The 15,340-nt window shown below is 46.5% G+C and overlaps 1 protein-coding gene across 1 annotated transcript in view; it reads right to left on the bottom strand.

Annotated features, from left to right (window-relative positions):
• LOC119965791 (coagulation factor XIII A chain-like) overlaps nt 1-15,340 on the bottom strand; it is a 143,264-nt gene that overhangs the window by 12,356 nt on the left and 115,568 nt on the right. The window contains exons 11-12 of the mRNA XM_038796633.1: nt 13,365-13,518; nt 1,192-1,473 (exon numbers count right to left, since the gene is read on the bottom strand). Coding sequence (XP_038652561.1) covers nt 1,192-1,473; nt 13,365-13,518 — 436 coding nt within the window. The remainder of the gene's footprint in view (nt 1-1,191; nt 1,474-13,364; nt 13,519-15,340) is intronic.

Here is a 15,340-nt window from a genome sequence, read left to right as displayed (position 1 = left end):
GGAACTGATCCGGGGGCACTCAGGGCAGGAGGTCCCCTAAAGAAGGTGGAACACTCATTGTGAAGGTAAACGAGGCAGTCGCTACAACCTCCAGCACTCCAAGAGCTGTCTCGAGCATAGGGAAAGGTTCAATGATCTCACAAAGGTGGTCAAAATAAGTCAATGCACTTGTCCTAACATGGGGATGATGAGAGAGTGAAAATGTTCTGGGAACATGAGTTCAAGTCCCACCATCTCCCCTTGACGTTCAATGGCATTACCATCCAACACAACTGGGTGAGCCATATCAATACTGTGGCTACAAGAGCAGGTCAGAGGCTGGGAATCCTTCGAGTAACTCACCTCTTGACTCTCCAAAGCCTGTTTACCATCTACAAGACACAAGTTAGGAGTGTGTTGGAATACTCCCCACTTGCTTGGATGACTGCGGCTCCAATATGACTCAAGAAGCTCAACACCAAGGGTGGCATGTTGGTGCAGTGGTTAGCACTGATGCCTCATGGTGCTGAGGGTAGGAGATGGAGCAAGTGTACTGCGATCACAGTGCTTCTGAGAAACCACTAAACATTGCAATGAAGCATTTATTTGGTTTTGTGATACCTCTAGATGTGTTGTCCTGCACTCCTTTGGGAATAAGAATCTCCATTCATACTAATGGCCAGATTGGACAAGGATTGTCTGCAGATCCAGGCATAAACAAGATGGTGGGTCTGCAGAGAACACTTTCCACAAAGGTTAATCTGACTATCACTACCAGATAGCTCCTCCTTCTTCCAGAAGGGTGGATTCCGATTGGGAGACCCATTGATGTCCAACAATAGCGCTGGGGCAAAATAATCCGAGGGGTCCTCACAACTCCTGGTGTGAATCGAAGCCCTCAGTCGAGAAAATGAACAAAATAACAGCTGGTAAAAAATGTGAAATATAGATTCCATGTTGTTCAACCACAACCTGGAAATCAACAACACCCACAATCGATTCCCTAGCTGTGCGGGAAAGCAATTTTTAATGGATGTCCTTTAGAAATGATGTCCTGCAGGTCAAAATATTGGAAAACATCATTCTGCGAAGCCCCGCTCCAAATAAATACTTGTTATTTCCCCAATCCAAGCGGACCCGCATTCCCTATCCCAGAAACTGGGCCCCAATACACCCAGAGTGAGAAAATCTAGACCAGTGGGTCTTACTTACCCTCATGGGGCTCGACAGTCACTTTAATGGTCTTGTCCTTGATTTGGATTTTCGGGACACCTGTGTAGAAGACTACACTTCCGCTGAGATGAACGGTCATACTTCGTTTCTCGCCGCTGTTGTTTTTGAGCTCTATGCCAACTTCGAAGTTGGTGCCCACCAGTACCTTTTCAGGAACGTGCATGTCTATTGCCCCATCCATTGCCACCCCCGTTACAGCTTGTTCCTTCTTAATGCCGTAGTGGATTGCTGAATCTTGCGCCATCTTGTCCTCCTGGCTGCCTGAAGAGGGTGGTAACAGAAAAGGAAAGGGGATAAATTCCGCTCTCAGTTGGTTAGAAGTCAACTGAAGTCAGTCTACAAGCTCCAGTCTTGTGTTATTCGTTGGGAGGGCCGACTCGGGAAACGACCTCTCTTCTGCTGTGCTACGCAGAACCACAACGACTATAGTGTGGACGTCAGTGGATAGATTTTGAGGCATTTCACATTGCAGAAAGACGAATGGAAGGTACCCAAACTAGATTGGAAAATCAATTCTTTTATCCTAATTTTCGAGTTTCAAGACTTCCTACCCTTGTCACTTTATCCATGCAACATGGCTCTCCATGAGTTCATGCCATGAAGTAATTCTCCTCACAGCTGAATTCAATTTAAATTAAAAACTTATTCATGGACAATTAAAAATTTATTAACCCGGATTGTTTGAAAGTTAGCTGTAAACAGAAAGTTGTAGATCATGATTCTAATGTGGCTTGGTTTTCACGTTTTGGACAAATATTTCACTCCTTCAATTGTGTTTCGAAAAGCCTTTACTGCTGAGTGAAATATCCCACAAAGATTCCTCATGGCGTTGCGCACCTTCCTCCCACTCTCTTGCCTTTGCTATATCTTTCACTGGCCGCGATATAAGGGCCCTTTGGCGGTGGGCGCATTTCCCTGGCACGCTGGCAATGCCAGCCTGGCAGTGCCATGGGATGGGGTAGCGGGTGGGACCAGCGATGGGTCCCGAGGGCAAGGAAAAGATGGGGCTGGAGGTTGCCAGCGATGATGGATGAGGGTAGTGGGGTGGGGGATGGATGGCGATGATTGATTATTAGGCGGGGGAGGGGGGGGGTTGCTCCCGATGTCTGTTGGGGGCCTGGGAGGAGAGGCCTGTCCCGTAACTTTAAGACTGGGGCACCCTTTAAAAAGGGCGGACCGATCTCTGTGAAGCCAGGCCTACTGACGTCTTTCCGCCCTGTCCCCACTGCTTTCTTTGGACAAATGGCCATACTATGTGGGGTGAAATCCTGGCTGTTTCTCTGGGGAAAAACATGCCAGTTTCCAGTCAGAACCTGACACCGCCATTTTGGAGGAAAATTCTGCCCACTATCTGTAAAACAAACATCATCTTCACTTTCCATTCATATATTTTTATCCAGCTTTAACAAATTGGAATTGCAGTCTTCATTCCTCCCCGTGTCCCCCTTTCCTACAATTAGTGCTGGAAAAAACAAACGTGCTGTCAAAGCTTTTTGTCTTACGCTCGTCAGGACAGATGCAAGAATGCCAAATTTCGAAGAGAGCAACAATTTATACTCTTTGAGAAAAGGGTGTTGATTGGTTGACAAGTTGCAAAAGGAATATGTCCAGGCACCAGGCATTGTGCCATTTTGTTGATTGAATCAAAACTATGGTGCATTCTCCATGGCAATGCCTCGACCTATCAGAGTTGACTGGCCATCCAACCAGTGCCCTTTCCTCACACAGTACAAATTGTTGCTCCCTTTGAAATTTGCTATTCTTGCATCTGTCCCGATGAGTTCAAGACAAGAAACTTCAACAGCATGTCTCTTTTTTTCAGCAACACTCAAGTTCTGTACCACCTAGCAACTATAATGTAATTTGGTACTTAGGAATTCAGTCAGTAAGATTTTAGTAGTTGTGACAGGATGGGTGGGATAGTTAGGCCGAGAAAATGGTGGGCTCGGGCCTGCGAATGCGAACTGGGCACGAGAAACGGTCCCTGTGTCGGAATGAGAGGCTTGGCCCGATCCAATATTGGGCCTCAGACCTCACTTACATCAGATCGGTGAGCTGCAGACAGATGCTGGGTTTCCTGGGGCAACACGTTGGCAAGGACTATATGAATGTTAGGCCACTGCATTCTCAGTGGGGGTCCTTGGATAGTTCTTGTTCGAGGGGGGAGAGGTGATCGGGAGTGTGTGGGTGTTGTCGAGGGGATAATAGCGAGCATGGGGGAGAGAGCCATCTGGAGGCACAAGGAACACGTCCAACCATTATATTGTTCATTTTGGTGTCCATTTTAAGGCTGCAAAAGACACGCAGGATGATTGAATTTCCAGCCCAAAGCCCTCATAAATATCCCAGGTAGGCAGGAAGTTATTTCTTCGTGAGGCAGCATAGAATATTGTTCGGACTTCTATTACAATGTTTTGCATTTGCAGTTTGCTTAAAAATTAGTCAAGGTTTAACTACATTGCAATTCTCATTAACGTGACAGATTGGTACAGAGGAACCAATTTTATGTTTTTGAATTAAAGGTCATATTCATGCCAGTACTGGGAAAAATAAAACCTTCTTTTGGCAACTAATTGGAGGTTAAGGAGAGGAAATATATGTGGTGTGGACTCAACAGAATTAAAACGATGCAGATCATAAACAGCATTTAAATTAGAAACAGAATTTGTTTCCCTCCTGCCCATTATTGAGAAGCTGAGATCTGCATTTTCAAGAGTCCTTCAGCCTCATTTGTCGGCCCATTGTGGTGTTTTGTCCCTGGGCTATTTCTCACCCGACAACCGAGCTGTTAATGTGACAGAGCTCCACACAGGGCACCTCGGTGGCCTGAATTGATTTAGCAGAAGTTAAACCAAGGCTGACACATTGGAGGAACAGAGATCGGACTCGGTCAGAGCGTACAGTAATGCACTTAGGGGTAAAGTGAAGTCAGCACATGCTCGAGCAAGGGCCCGGATTTATATCCTGACTCCCGCTCCTGAATGCAGGATTTCCTATTTATGCAGGGGTAGGACGGTGTGTTGGTCTCTGCCTTGCTCTATCCGGGTGGCTTTGATGTGTAGTGTTGATCAGAGAACAACGAGTCTTGTAAACCAACAAAACTATTTTATTAAACACTACTAACTGGATTTGATACTTATCCCTAAGAAACAAACAGTTGATTGATCACACATAAACTATACTCATCTAACCCACTAACATCATAAACTACTCTCTTGCTCTCTCACGATCTTCAGTCCTTCTCGCCAGCTCCTGCTCCCACCACCTACTCCAACCTTCTGTCCCAGAAGGCTCTGAATCATCCCTTATATACTGCTGAGACTAGCTCCCTCTTGTGGATCACTGTGTACATTTTATTAACCCTTACTTTACTGGCATGTATAATAATACCACAGATGGGGGAGAGTCAGCCTGGAGTTCGCGTACGCCTGATTTACAGAGGCAGCTGGTCGTTTAAATCACCTGCTGCCTCCAGTAAAGTGGAATTTTAGTCAGCTGCGAGTGTAAAAGCTGAAAATGAAAATGAAAATCGCTTATTGTCACGAGTAGGCTTCAATGAAGTTACTGTGAAAAGCCCCTAGTCGCCACATTCCGGCGCCTGTTCGGGGAGGCTGGAGTGTGCAGATGGGACCAGGTGAGAGGAGGTCTGAACTCGGCGGATTCCTTTGGAACGCCTCTCCCTTTGGGGCTGTTGAATTTTTTTTTTAATAAATGTTTTTTATTGAGTTTTCATATTTTATAGATGACAAATTACAAATTATTAGAGAGAAAAAAAAAGAAAACACAAAAATTTAACATGAATATTTACAGGTAAGCATCTTCATAACAACAATTGTGGCCGCCCCCTTTAGCCAGCATACATATTTTACATTCCCCAATATGGCCGAGGCACATGTTTATAGGCATTTATTTATAGTTTGGTTTTGGGCCTTGGCTTGCCATCAAACCCCCATAACGAGCCCGTAACTCCCCCCCCCCCCCACTCCCCCCGGCTACCTTCCCCCGATTCCCGTCCATTTTCCCCTGATTCTTGGCCACCCGACTATTCTTCCTCTTGTACGTTGGCCACAAACAGGTCCCGGAACAGTTGCATGAATGGCTCCCACGTTCTGTGGAAGCCGTCGTCCGACCCTCGGATGGCGAATTTGATTTTCTCCATTTGGAGAGATTCCGAGAGGTCGGATAGCCAGTCTGCAGCTCTGGGCGGTGCTGCTGCCGCCAGCCAAACAGGATTCTACGGCGGGCGATCAGGGAGGCAAAGGCAAGGGCGTCCGCCCTCCTCCCCAGGAATAGATCTGGCTGGTCTGAAACCCCGAAGACCGCCACTATCGGGCATGGCTCCACCCTCCGGGGCTGTTGAATTAAACGTGATTGTGTATAAAAAGTGTTTAGACTCATACTGGAACTGCTGAAGCTGTCAAATAACTGTCAAAGGATACGAGGTGTGTTGGCATGGATGGAGGAAGGACAATGAGTGGTGGGTGTGGGTCATGGGTTGGCACCAAGTTGCTAGAGGGACTATAAAGGACCATGGTGATGTGGAGAGCACAGGGCATATGAGGGGCCATAAGGATTGGTAGAGGGGCATAGGCGGGCTTGAAATTGGGCATGGGGACCATGTTGGGCTGGTTAGGGGCGAGGGCTGTTTTTTTGTTTTGATCTGTCTTTAAAATGTAATGTGACAAAGTGCTGGAACACAGAGGCAGGCCTTCCGTCCAGCCTGCCTTCGCACCTGGCAGTCTGGGGTCTGACGTCTAATCCAGCCTGCCAAATCCCCAAAATGAAAACAGCAACGTCGGGCAGCCATTTTTAAAGCTCAGTTTCGCAAAGCTGAATGTTCTCTCCCAGGGGTGAAAATCTGGGTCACCGCGGTGACTTGTCGTCTGAACATTGCGATCCCGGCAATGAATGTTCAAATTTACAACAAATGAAGTGGTGCCCACCCCTGGCTTGGATTTTAAAGCTTCCGTGATGAGACCTTGCCTGCCATGAGGGAACATTCAAAACATCACGGGCTCCAGTGGCTCCATGATTATTCGATAGGCGTGGCTAGTGTGGGTGGTACCTCGTTCCGGGTGATGGCACAGGTACTTCACTCTCAAAGCACCGAACAGTACCACTGCAGACAAGGTATTGGGTAGCTATGCGGGGACAGCGGGGGATGGACCAGTGAATGTTTTCCTGCTCTGTTGAATGTCAGCCCAGAGGAACGAGAGTCCGGCCCAAGGAGGAGCTCCTTGACCCAGCTACTTCAGATGGGCCAGCTGAAGAAACGGCTCACCGTAAACCAGTTGCCCAGGTCTTAAAGTTACTTGTTAAAAAATTAATGTCCTGAAAATGCACAACAATTTGCTATTTAACATGTTTGTATAAATGCCTTTCCTCCGTGAATTTTGCAGAGGGATTTAACTCTTTAAATTTCAAGGGAACAGACAAAAGAATTTCCTGAGAATATCCCTCACTTCTGTGCATTGCGAAACTTCAAGACTGCGGGCTGAATTATTTGGGGGGTGGCACTGTATTCCCGCCCCTATTGGCCGAAAGATCCGTGGTCAGCCAACCTACCATAGACCTAGTTGCTCACTGCGTGTGCGGAGTCTGCACGTTCTCCCCGTGTCTGCGTGGGTTTCCTCCGGGCGCTCCGGTTTCCTCCCACAAGTCCCGAAAGACGTGCTTGTTGGGTGAATTGGACATTTTGAATTCTCCCTCTGTGTATTCGAACAGGCGCCGGAATGTGGCAACTAGGAGATTTTCACACTAACTTCACTGCACTGTAAGCCTACTTTTGACACGAATAAAGATTATTATTATTATTAGGCTGGGGCAGCCTTAACTGAGTGAGAGTGGAGCTTCGGTCCCCGCTTGGTAGGAAGCCCTACCCTCTAGAGCTGCCAGCCAATCAGCTATTCGTCCTCCGTCAGGACCAGAGATGGAAGCAGACGGGGAATTTCACCCACCGGCCTAAGTGCTGGTTCACGAGCTCCAACCCATCCCTGGGCCATTTTCCGGAGGCTAAGCTGGGAGGGGGAGGTGCCTATTGAGCTAATCGAAAGTCTATTGAGGGCTACTGATGGAAGCTAACTTTGATTTTCCATGCAGGTAGCAGGAGCCGCTTTAGCTGCCTGGAAGCAGAGCAAGGAGCCAGTGCTACCCGTCCAGCCTCAAGGCCCCCTTGCCTGTATGGGTTCAGTAGCAGTCAATGGTCACTGGGTTGAGGTGTATGCTGCACCCAGCATCACACCTCCCCGTCCCACAACATCTCCCAACAATGGGAGCAAGGCTGCAGAATCTGTTTTCTCAGAAAGGTTGGAGAGGGGGTGTCTCCATTTCGAAGCGCTCTGTCTCTCAATGTTATGGCAACCTGCTGCTGCTGGCAAGCTGCAAGGCCTCTGATTGGGTCTCCAGCTTTCAGAGCCCGGACACTGTCCCCAATTGGATGGCGAGCCCGCCCTGTGTCATTTAGCGGCCAAATCAGGGAAAATCATCGGAGGGCGACTGTTTCCCACGCTGCGTGGGCTTCCACCCCTCCTTTGGGATGGACACCGGCGTTCAGACGTCCACAGGGGAAATCCCACTCCCTGGCAAAACGCAGAGATGGAGAAACATTACTCAATGAAATGCAGTGAAAGAATTATGGGGGTAGAATCACTCTGCCTGCCGTGAAGGAGCGCCACAGATACACATGATGAAACCTATGTTTACAGTGTCACTGTACAAAACAGAGAGAGCAACACTTCCCCCACAAGCGCACATTAAATTTGTGCAAATTACATGAAATCCCCAGCAGTATGACAAATTTGATTACAGTTTTAATAAACTGTCTGATGTAGCAGCAATATACCAAGAAATATCTAACTTCACCAAATTCTGACAAGCTATGTATAAACCCCACAGTTCGATTATGCCATGTGACATTTTTTTGCAGTATTAAATTTTCACTTGGTGCTTTAAAACTGACTTTATTGAGCACACATTGTGCTCATCCGTCTCACTCTCTGCACCTGCACCATAATGTTGTAGATTTCCCATTTACAGTATTTTCATTCTGTCGCTGTGTTGCAACTCTGCAGCACCATGGGCCGGGTAACTATCCGATAGAAACAGTGCGATACCTTATTTCCACACCTCTGCAGAATTGTGCACAGATCTGCCTCACGCTCAAACACACATGCATTTGTTGAATTTAATGTTCACTGATCCTAAATTTTGAGGCAACCTAAATGTTGCACAAAGTAAGCTGTAACGTAGACTTAAATTTGTCGCAAGTATGTGAAGATCACTAGAACTAATCTTTAATGACTGCTTTTAAAAACCAGTGACTTTAAGCCTCAAAGCCACTGCCCATGCTGGTAAAATTTCATTGCAAAGACTGGGGAAATGGGAGCTGCTTTTTCCAGTCAGTTCGGGAATGAACATCCATTAATCAGACCTACCCTTTCTATCGGCATTTGCACTGGAAATTGGAATAATTAGAAAGCCATTTCAGCACAGCGCACTCTACAGGTGATGCAGGAGGATGCAGGGCAAGAGACTGTGTGCCGCTTTAACCAATCTGATTGACGAATATTTATGGGGCTATGCATCCTCTGAATTAGGAAGTGTCAATGGCTCATTTGTTATTAAGTTATGGACAGAAGGCTAGATAAAGAAAAAGAATGAAAGATAGATGGAATCGAGAGAGGGATGAAAGAGACAAAAACAAAAAGTTTAAAATCACCAGCATTAATTGAATCCGAGCAAGTGAGACTCCACACTTGTAAATATTCATGTCCAGCACCAGGCACGTTGCATGACAGTGCAATACTGAGGGAGTGTGCTGCACTGTTGGAGGTGCAGTCTTTCGGGTGAGGCATTAAGCTGAGGCCCTATCTGCCTGCTCGGGTAAATGTAAAAGATCCCATGGCACTATTCCGAAGAAGAGCAGGAGAGTTATTCCGAGTGTCCTGGCCAATCAAGATCCCAAGAAAATCCCAAGATTATCCAGTCGTTCTCACATTGCTTTTTCTGGGAGCTTGCTGTATTTCCTACACTGTAAAAGTGACTACACTTCAAAAGTACCTCATTGGCTGCAAAGTGGTTTTTATAACCTTCAGATAAATTGTGTGCATTTGTCTGTCGTGGGATCTCCAAAGTTGCTGAAATTTTATATAACCATTCAGGGTTATTTCTGTTGCCCAGAAGTAGTTGGTTTATTTTTGTAACTATTAATATCGTTTTAAATCATTTGTCTGTCTAGCTGCACTGATTTTATTTCTGTATTCGTGGAAAATATCTGTAAATGGATTTTAATCTCTCTCACAACCTCATACTTGGCAATGGCCAAGTCTTCATTGTTGTTGGTCTGGTGATTGTGAAAACATTTTTTCTGACTGACACTAGAATGACCCAAAACTGATTATAAAATATTTACGGCCTTTCAGAAGGCTGCATGGACATGTGACAAGTAAGGGAAAAAGGACAGAATTCCAGTGCGGAGGCGCCGACTGGGGGTAGGACTTTTCCTCCGGGTATCTGAGTCAAATGGTGGTCAAAAGCCCGCACTGTGTGGGAAACAGTCACTGTGATTTGATGGCCAGAGGGGGTCTCGTCATCCAGTAAGGGTAGCATGTGGGCTGTCAGAGCTAGCGGGATAGTCAGAGGCCTTCCAACTTTGTGGGGGGGGGGGGGGGGAGCAGTAGGCCGTGATGGTAGGCAAGTGAGGGAGAGGGTCCTTCAAAATGGAGGCGCCCTCCTCGAAATTATTTTGTATCAAAAATAAAAAATGCAACCCGGGTCACCACGTAGGTAGAAGAGGGAGCCCCTCGAGAGGGTAGCCGTAATTCGAGAAGTGACGTAAAGTGCGTTGCTGTGTTTGCTAAACCTTCTTTCACCTCGCAGAGTGAAACATCCATCATCCTCTGCTCACTGAGCATCCAGTTAGTTCACCAATGCTCTGATTTAAATATCTCATCCATGTGTTCAAATCCCTGCGTGGATTTACCCCTCACTATTTCTGTAACCTCCTCCAGCCGTACAACCGTCCTGTGTTCCTCAAGCTTAACCATCCCATGCCTCCTCTACCTCCAGCATTGCCGGCTGTACAAGGCCCTAATTCTTGAATTTCATCCCTCTCCCTCTCCCTCTCATCCTTGAGACACTCCTTAAAACCTACCTCTTTATTCTTATCATTTCTTTGGCTCAGGGTAAACTCTGCTTCCATCAAGCACCTTGGGACATATTGCTCTGCAAAAAGGTGCTATATAAATGCAAGCTGTTGTTGTTTCATTCCTGCTCTTATTGGCAAGGATGGAAATTTGAAAAGGAATAAATATGTCACCTCCTTGGCTCCCTTCTGGGCCTGCTGCTCCTTGGCAAGTGGTACTCCTGCAAGTTCAGCTGTAGGCAAGCGTCTCACTGAAAAAGAGCTAAACCGACATCAGAGGACGAATGATGTAATCAGTCCCTGATCAGTGCATTTACCTGTGGCAAGGTCCTGGCATGTTGCCCCAAGGCCAGCCTGTTAAAGTGGCATAATGTGCAAGTGGGAAAGGTGACTGTCACACCGATGTCAGACTTCATCCTCTTGCGTGGACCATTCTCACTGGCCGCTGGGAATGGAAGTTGGACCTTTTATCGGTTCAGCTTCCCTTCTGATGCGGTTTAGTCTAAAACAGGCCTTTACATGACCATTAGTTATGGTCAGACCATGAGCTAGAATCAGAGAATGGTTACAGAAAAGATGGATGGCATTCGGCCCATCATATCCCTGCTAGCACTCTGCAAGAGCTACTCATCTAGTCCCACCACTTGCTCTTTCCCTATAATGTGCTAAATAATTTGTCTCTTCAGGCACTTACCCCTTTTAAAAACCACAATTTAATCGGCCTCTAATGCACTCTCAGGTAGTGCATTCCTGATCCTAACCACTTGCTGCATTAAGTCGCTTCTCCTCAGGTTACCATTGGTTCTTTGACTAACCAGGTTAAATCAGTGTCCTCTGGCAACAATGGGAAGCGATTCCCTCCGCCCAATCTGTCCAGACCTCTCCATGATTTTGAACACCTCTATCAAATCTTCTTTCAACCTCTGCTTCTCCAAGGAGAAAAATTCCTCAAACTGAAGCGGCCAAAACTTTCTATCGGCCAGCCTATGGCAATGCGGCCGACCCCTCCTGACTGAAGGTGGGTGGTTGACTTATTAAGTGTCTGTCGCTTTGGGATCCTCTGGGACTGCCAAGGCACGCTTGGTAGTGCTGCAACATTGGATTCCCAATCTTCTTGTCTACATGGCTTGTGTGTTCTGTCTCCTCTTGGGAGAATGGGACTGGGGTTTTTGTCCTTCAGGCCTTGCCAGCCAGTTAGTGAAGTTTCATTTGGTACCTTTGACTTTTATTGCTGTTCAGTCAATAGTAGCAAATTAATCTCTGGGTTGCTCTTGTAGGTTCAGAGGGTGGGTCAGTGCTCTGGGGGTGGGGGGATGGAGGGGGAATTACTGGTACGCGCAGGCAACGTGCTTCCAGACATTGTGGAGGCATCTCATGCTTTCTGTCTTTTGAAACTAATGGACAGAAACCCCTAAGTATGTGTGTTTGATCTCTTTGCAATTGAAACGTCCCTGAAATAAGTGTTAAATCACAGAACTATTACTGAAATATGTCAGTCTGAAGCTAGACAAGGGATCTAAATATTCCAATTGTATTAAATACAATGGCCTCACTATTAATCCCTCCTGCGCACCCCAAGGTGAGTGTGAGTGAGTTGAGGAGTGGTGCGAGTGAGTTGAGGAGTGGTGCGAGTGAGTTGAGGAGTGGTGCGAGTGAGTTGAGGAGTGGTGCGAGTGAGTTGAGGAGTGGTGCGAGTGAGTTGAGGAGTGGTGCGAGTGAGTTGAGGAGTGGTGGGTTGGCTTAAAGACTTGAACACAGCGACCATGAACCCAACTTGTGCACATGCCTGCTGCCTTATTATAGCAGTGGATAGTAAGATAGCTGAGAGTCCTGCCATGGCGATGCAGCCAACTTCATTAACATAGAACATTAGGTTCTCATAGTACAATTAGGAACCTGATTTAAAACTCACCACTGCCTTGTGGGTTTCTCAGCAGTCAGGGGGGACGGCAGTCAGAGAGAGTTGGGAGAAGATCACAGGCCTCCCTCCTCTCTCTACTATTATCCCAATCGCAGGCCTCCCATCCCCATCCTAATCATAGGTCTCAGCCCCATCCCATCACAGGCCTCTCTCACCATCCCAATCACAGGCCTCTGTTCTGTCCCAATCACATGCCGCTCCCTCGAGGCAATCACATGTCCCTCCTCCCAATAATCACAGTCATCTCCTCCTTCTCAATCAGAGGCCTTCCCCCTCTCCCTCCTAATCACAGGCCTTCCCCCCGCTTCTAATCACAGACTCTAGATTGTCAGCCCATCCCTCCAGTCAAGACAGGCTTCTTTCATCCCCCGATCACAGGCCTGCCCATTTCTGATCACGGAATATTTGTTCACAGACCCAGGCCTCATCTACTCTCCCAAATGCAGGCCGCCCCTGCTTCTCAGTGTAGTCCTCCCTCCTCTCAATTGTGCACCTTTCCACAAGCCTCCCAATTTCTGGGATCATTCCCAAGGGTCCCAGGTGAGCAGCCTCCTGTCATGGGTGCCCTCTCCTGCCCTTCTGTCAGGTTGTCCATTTGGCCAGACCCTGGGTGGTAAACAGAATAAAATAAATAACGTTGAGGTCCTGCTGATAAGACGTACAGGACTGCTGTAAAACCTGCCTTGGTGTTCCCGGCCTTCGTGTCTCCGATGACAATCAGGGAAGAGATGGTGGTGTCGTGGCAATATTGCGAGAAAGGTAATCTTTCCTCGTTTTCTGGGGACATGCATTCAAATCCCATCAAGGCAGCTGGTGGAATTTAAATTCAATCTTAAAGAAATCTGGAATTGGAAGTTAGTCTTGGTGATGGTCTCGGCCATGTCAACCATCATCAATTGTAGTAAAAACCCATCTGGTTCACTAATCTCCTATCTGTACCTGGTCTATCCAGGTCCACAGTAATCTGATTGGCTCTTACCTTTGCTCTGATTCAGTTCTTGCACAAATCCCATGAAAAGAAAATTATGCCAATTTTTCATTTTTTATACGGATTTTAAACTACATTTAAAGATGTGGGCCCGCACTCACCCTCCTGGTACTTATATTGATCTGTGATATCTTTTTTTCCATCTGATCCAACCTCCTTGGTAACAACTAATTTTCCAACTTCTTTAGTCTTCACATCACCTTTAGTCAGGGAACCATCCTTCTCTCTGTTCCAGTACACAACATCACTGTTAACCTTGAAGCAGAAAATCAAAATTAACTTGCACACCAAGTGAGGTAAAGTGGTTTATAATGTGCTACCAGGCCCATTAACATTAATTTGGTGGGCCATGTGACCTAATAGTTGGTGGATACAATCAAACTGTACATTCTTCAGTTGTTTGAAACCCGCAGAATACAGACCATCCCCCATCAGTTTACAAAATGCATACTATTAGATGTGATTCCGTGATTGGGCGGCACTTGTTGAACAATCCTGAGTGTTCTAATAGCTACACTAACAACCAATTTAAGATAATCAGTCGAGTTGTAACGTAATCATTTATGCTGGTTAGAAGCGACATCCATTCATACACAAGGACCTGTTCTCTGCAAACAAAAGGAAACTGTTCAAGCCTTGCACCTTTTTGAATTACCCGGAAGGTTGGGGAGGCTATGGTTTACCATTGCTTTCTCCATGGTAATGCCTTCACCAATCAGAGTCGGCTTTTCAACCCTTTATCCACAGTGTAAATAGTTGCAATGCTTGGAAATTTGGCATTCTGGCATTTGCCCTGATGATTGCAAGACAAAAAACTTCATTGATATTCAAATGATTTTAATGTGTTCTCAATGTGCAGAAAAGCAAGCTTTGCCGATGACCTAATGGAACAATCTGTTCATATATGGGATGTTTCTTGGTTGGGTCACTGGATAAATACGGAATGCCACATTTCACAACCTCCCAGACTCAACATTGAGTTCATCATTTCAGATCAGAACCGTTGCCTCTATTGTTTTGGACACCAGGTTTTGGTCATGGTTCCGTTACCCCCATTTACACCTCCATTCGGCCCATCTCTTTCTTTACTTGTCTCATCACCAGCCCCCACTTTTGCCTTGCACCATGATCTCTTCCGCCATTCCGTCTCTCCAGTCTTCCACCCTATCACAGACCTTCTCTTTCGTTCTTTCCTCCCCAGCCTCTGTACTTGCTTAAAACCTATTACATTGCTAACATTTTCCAGTTCTGATGAATGGACGTCGACCTGAAGCCTAACTCTTTCTCTCTCCACAGATGTTGCCAAAGCTGCTGAGTATGTCCAGCATTTCCGAGGGTTTATTTCGGAGTTCCAGTGTTCTGCTTTGGTATGGAAGGCCGCACCTCATCCCATCGGACGGCCGGAAAGATTGGCCCGAACCACAAGCCCCTGTCAAGTCAGGAGCCATTGGTGAGGGGGTGGGGGATTAGTCGGGAAGTTAACGGCCGCAGCCCTGAAGAGGAGGAAATAATTAATATCGGAGAATGAAAGGGGCTGGTTTAGCACACTGGGCTAAATCGCTGGCTTTTAAAGCAGACCAAGGCAGGCCAGCAGCACGGTTCAATTCCCGTACCAGCCTCCCCGAACAGGCGCCGGAATGTGGCGACTAGGGGCTTTTCACAGTAACTTCATTGAAGCCTATTCGTGACAATAAGCGATTTTCTTATTTTTTTCAAGAGATGGAGTAGTGGGATCAAGTGAACTGAGGGTGGTAAAACAGACGTTGGAAGAGAGAACATGTTCAAGAGAGCAACAGAGAAAGTGAGAGAAAAATTGAGAAGAACGTGTTTTGGCTTTTACTTTCTTCAGCTAATGAGATGCTACGACACTAATGAGGTTGCTATTTACGGATTAACATAAAGACATAAACGAGTACTCGCAGCTAAGTGATGCATGGCGCATTCACAAAGGGGGAAGGTGATTTTTATTGCAAGGTCAAATAAAGTTAGCTTTATTGTACTGTGCTCGATTATGCTGGCAACAATTTCAGCACCTTATCTGTCTGACAACTTCTATTTTTAATTTTGCTGAAGCCAT

This window comes from Scyliorhinus canicula, chromosome 5, assembly GCF_902713615.1.
Source record: "Scyliorhinus canicula chromosome 5, sScyCan1.1, whole genome shotgun sequence".
NCBI lineage: Eukaryota > Metazoa > Chordata > Chondrichthyes > Carcharhiniformes > Scyliorhinidae > Scyliorhinus > Scyliorhinus canicula.
Note: the sequence above shows the minus strand (reverse complement) of the source record. Positions and strands in the feature narration are given on the sequence as shown.